This window comes from Corvus kubaryi, unplaced genomic scaffold (genome assembly GCF_017639235.1).
Source record: "Corvus kubaryi isolate FWS band 111438036 unplaced genomic scaffold, C.kubaryi_AGA036_p1.0 37396, whole genome shotgun sequence".
NCBI lineage: Eukaryota > Metazoa > Chordata > Aves > Passeriformes > Corvidae > Corvus > Corvus kubaryi.
This window is the reverse complement of record NW_024581135.1, coordinates 1057843-1062402: the sequence shown is the minus strand read 5'-3', so window position 1 is coordinate 1062402 and position 4560 is coordinate 1057843. Positions and strand designations below refer to the sequence as shown.

At 46.3% G+C, this 4560-nt stretch overlaps 1 protein-coding gene across 6 annotated transcripts in view; it reads left to right on the top strand.

The window, feature by feature from the left end:
• The window catches only part of GALNT13 (polypeptide N-acetylgalactosaminyltransferase 13), a 50264-nt gene that overhangs the window by 31498 nt on the left and 14206 nt on the right, over window positions 1-4560 (top strand). For all 6 annotated transcript variants that reach the window (XM_042040741.1, XM_042040740.1, XM_042040739.1 and 3 more), the window contains one exon: window positions 1640-1820. In XM_042040741.1, the coding sequence (XP_041896675.1) occupies window positions 1640-1820 (181 nt within the window). The remainder of the gene's footprint in view (window positions 1-1639; window positions 1821-4560) is intronic.

Below are 4560 nucleotides of genomic sequence, written 5' to 3'. Positions count from 1 at the left end.
ATGCTCCCAGGTTGCTCCATGAGCACATCCTTGGTGAATATTTGGGACTGATTCCCTGAGGTATATTTGGGGTTATTCCATGCTCCCAGTTTGCTCCATGGACACATCCCTGGTAAATATTCTGGAATTTATTCCATGCTCCCTCTGGTATTCCCTTCATCCCTCATCCCAAAGTTCCCCCAGAGTCACTGAGCAATTAAACTCTGGGATATTTTGCTGCTGATCCCACAGAACCCATCCCTCCTCATTCTCATGGAATTCTGGAAAAGGAGGGAGCCCTAATTAACTAAATCTGCTGTGGTTGCCGTGGTAACTCAGGTCCCTGTCAAGGAGCTCTAATTCCAAGATTCCACCAGAGCTTCTGTTTAAAACTCCCCAAAAACTCAGGGATTTAACACCAGGAGTGGCCTGGAAATAAAAGAATTGAAATAAAATAATTGCAGTAAATAATTGAAATTAAAAAATGAAGTAAATAATTGTGGTAAAAGAATTAAAATTTTAAAATGAAATAACTGCAATAAATAATTTAAGGAATTGAAATAAAAGAATTGAAATAAATAATCAAAATAAAGAATTGAAATAAGAAATAAAAGAATTGAAATAAAAGAATTGAAATAAAAGAATTGAAATAAAAGAATTGAAATCATTGAAATAAACCATTGAAATAAATCATTTGGATCCTTCTGGCTGCTTAGGAGAGGACTAAAGCCCGGGGCACTGGTGGAGTCCCCATCCCAGAGGATTTAAAAGCCATGGATTGAGGACACGGATCAGTGGTGGATGTGGTTGATGCTGGACTCCGTGATCTTGGAGGTCTTTTCCAACCAAAATAATTCCAGGGTTCCCTGCCTGTCTCACTCCATAGTGATCCAGCAGCAAGATTTGTTATTTTATTTAAACCAAAGTTCTGAATTCCAGGATTCCATCACATTTTGTATTTGGGCATCACACCAAGGGCACGGAGCTTGTCCCGAGCATGGATTTGGGCTCCAGCACTGGAAGGGAAAATTTCCATCTGGGAAGAGTTCCCCACATTGTCTTCGTTATTTATTATGGGATTTTTGGGATCTCACCTGCACGTGAGGCAGAGAACACACCTGGTATTCTGCACCTCTGAGGGGCTGGGATGTGCTGCTTTGTGTCCCTGTGTGTGACAATATCCTGGGAATGCTGGGGCTTTCCTCAGGGTGGCCATGGGCAGCATTCTTCTTGGAAAAACTTACATTCAAATACATCTATCAAATGTAAATAAAGATAAATATATAAATACAGATAATTGTATATAGAAATCGATGAACATTTGGTATCTGTATGAGTGTGCAGGTAGAAGTTCTGCTCTGTTCCTTGATATATGATGGAATCCTGGAAAACCCATGGCCTCCATGAATCCATTAAAAGATGGGTGGGATGGGGCCTTGTTTGTGCTCCAAGGACACAAATCCAAGTGACCCTTTCCCAGCACTTCCACTCTGGGCACGTTTGTTGCCACGCAGAGCTGTATCCCTGAGTTTTCCCTTCGCATTCCCTTGAACTCCCAGATAAATGGCGTGGGCAGACGAACGGGGACGCGCCTCCCACGCTGCCAGCCCCTGCAGCGTCTGGGGCTGTTCTCTCCACCCTTGCCGTGTTCCCATTGCAGATCTGGCAGTGTGGGGGCTCCCTGGAGATCGTCACCTGCTCCCACGTTGGCCACGTTTTCCGGAAGGCCACTCCCTACACGTTCCCGGGAGGCACCGGCCACGTCATCAACAAGAACAACCGGAGGCTGGCCGAGGTCTGGATGGATGAGTTCAAGGATTTCTTCTACATCATCTCCCCGGGTAAGGCTGGATTTGGGATTGTCTCATGGTCTGGAAAGCTTCCTGGAGAAAGGGAGCTGGAAATGTGAGGTGTCATGGAGTTGTTTAGGTTGGAAAAGTTCCCCAGGATCATCGAGTCCAACCATTCCCAGCAGTGCCAAGGGCAGCACTGCCCCATGTCCCCAAGTTCCACATCCACAGGGTTTTAAATCCCTCCAGGGATGGGGACTCCACCGGAGCACCCTTTCCATGAAGGAATTTTCCCCAATATCCAGCCTGGGGCCGTTCCCTCTCCTCCTGTCCCTGTTCCCTGCCAGCAGAGCCCGACCCCCCCGGCTGCCCCCTCCTGTCAGGGGCTTGTGCAGAGCCACAAGGTCCCCCCTGAGCTCCTTTGTTCCAGCCTGAGCCCCTTTCCCAGCTCCCTCAGGAATTCTCCAGCCCCTTCCCAGCTCCGTTCCCTTCCCTGGACTCCTCCAGCCCCTCAGGGTCTCCCTTGCCATGAGGGGAAAATCAAAAAGTGGGAGAAAACGTGAGGGGAAAGGAAAATGAGGGAAGTTTGGGGAGGGCTCTGCTGCAGAGCTTTTCCCTTCTGGATCCTCCTTTGCTCCAGGCTGAGCCCCTTTCCAGCTCCCTCAGAATTTCTCCAGCCCCTTCCCAGCTCCATTCCCTTCCCTGGACACCCCCAGCCCCTCAACGTCCTCCTTGTGCTGAGGGGCCCAGGTTATCCCTAAAATCTCCAGGGTTTCCCAGAGAGGACATCAGTGGGAGGGACAGCAGAGGTGCTCTGGGTCATGGCCTGGAGAGCAGGAACCCTTTGGAGCACACCACCGGGAATTACCTTCCCTGCATGGGGTAGAGAGAGGCCATGGCCTTTGGAACTGATCATTGTGAGATAACTTTCCCATTTTGCCATCTTCAAACTTCCTTCCCATTGGAATTCTGTGGCAGCAGAGTCAGCTTCAATTTTCCCTGGAAAGTCAATAAGATCCGTGTGAGCTTTGTGCTTCAGCTCCTGCTCAATTTGCTGGTGTTATCCCTCAGCCTGTTCCAGCTGCTGTTTTCCACAAGCTGCTCTAGGACTTTGGTTTTTCCAGAGGTTCAGGACATCAGGAACCAGCATTTAATCCCAGCTGGAAAGTTGGAGCTCTGGGATTCTGCTCATGGTATCCCACTTCTTCTGTGGCTGATGGGATGTGCTCGTAGAATATTCCCAGTCCTGGAAATCCCTTAATGAGACAGGAAATTTAAATTTTAAAAAGTCTGTGCTCATTTTAAGTGCCTGGTAATGGTGAAAAAAAAAAGATATTTATGGATCTCTCCCTCATGGATTTTGTCCCAACAATTTCTAAGGAAACTATTCCTTTTAAACAGAAAAATTAGGATGAAATGCCAAACGGCCTTTTATATTTATTGTGAGGTTATTCCTTGTTTTTCCATGAGGAAAAACTGCCTTTTCCTTCTGGAATGAGCCCAAATCCAGTTGGAATTTAGTGCTCCTAAGTGTTCGCTCTCTTCCTCCCAGTTACTCATTCCCAGGATTTGATACAAAATTCCAACAGAGAACCCTTGGAGAAAATGGGATTGCAGGGAAAGGGTGGAATTAGGTCACTGCCAGTGACAAGGTTTGTGTAATCCCAAATTTCAGTCATGTGGAAGAATTTGGGAATAGGTGCTCTCTGTATTCCCTGATCTGTTCCCAAGTTATTCATTAATATCTGTAGTAATTAATTGATAAATTATAATGAGGTTGTTCCCCAGCATTAAGAAGCAAATGGGGGGGGAGAGGAGGGGGAGGGGAAGGGAAATAAAAGAAACATTTTAATGGAAATTCTCCATTAAAAAAAGTAGGAAATAATTGATTTTTTTTTTTTTAGTAGGGCATTCTTAAATATCAGAAATACTCCTAAGTATTTTTAATTTGCTTTTTGATCCTTTTCCCTTCCTATTAATGAGGAAAATGGAGATCTCTGGATAGTTCTTCGGGAGAACAAAGGAATTTGCCTGTTGGTAATGAGGGCTCTGCTATCCATGGGCACAGCCTCATCCCCCAGCTCCTCTGGGAGCCGATTCATCCCATTCCTGAGCCAGGATCCCAGGAGAGAGAGGAGCTCCCAGTGTGAGACAGAACTCTCAGCATAATTGGGGGCACACCTCGTGATTGTATCCCAAATTAAAAGTCAGGAGCAATCCCGATCCCTGTGAAAGTAGAATTCTGCTGGAAGAGAGCCCAGCTCTATTTTTTGGGATCTTGAGCATATTTTTAATGGGTGCCTTCTCATGGTTTTGTGTGGATAACAAGAACACCTTTATTTGGGCTGAGATGAGTCAGGAGCCAGAGTTTGTAATAAATCCAACCTGGATTTAAAAAACCAGGGAAAAGATCCCAAAGCAGCGAGGAAAACTCCCCTTTTGGGATTAGTGTAGCTCTGCATTACCAAGGAATTGGAGTTTTCCTTTACTAGTTTGGAATATGAAGAAATCAAGGAATTCCATGGTCCTGCCTTTCCAGATCGATAAACGGCCTGGAAAGGAAAAAGCTCATTTGCCAAGCATTTCACTTGGCTCCATTAATTAACTAATTAATGAATTATCCCGTGCACAGCTCCACAGAGAGGCAGCTGCTCATCCCTCACATCCTGTGCTCCCAATCCCAGCACACGGATCTGGATCAAGGGGAGCTGGAGGCGGCTCTGGGATTTTCCCTGGCTGCTGACGGGCTCTTGTGTCCCGTTCCAGGGGTGGTGAAGGTGGATTATGGAGA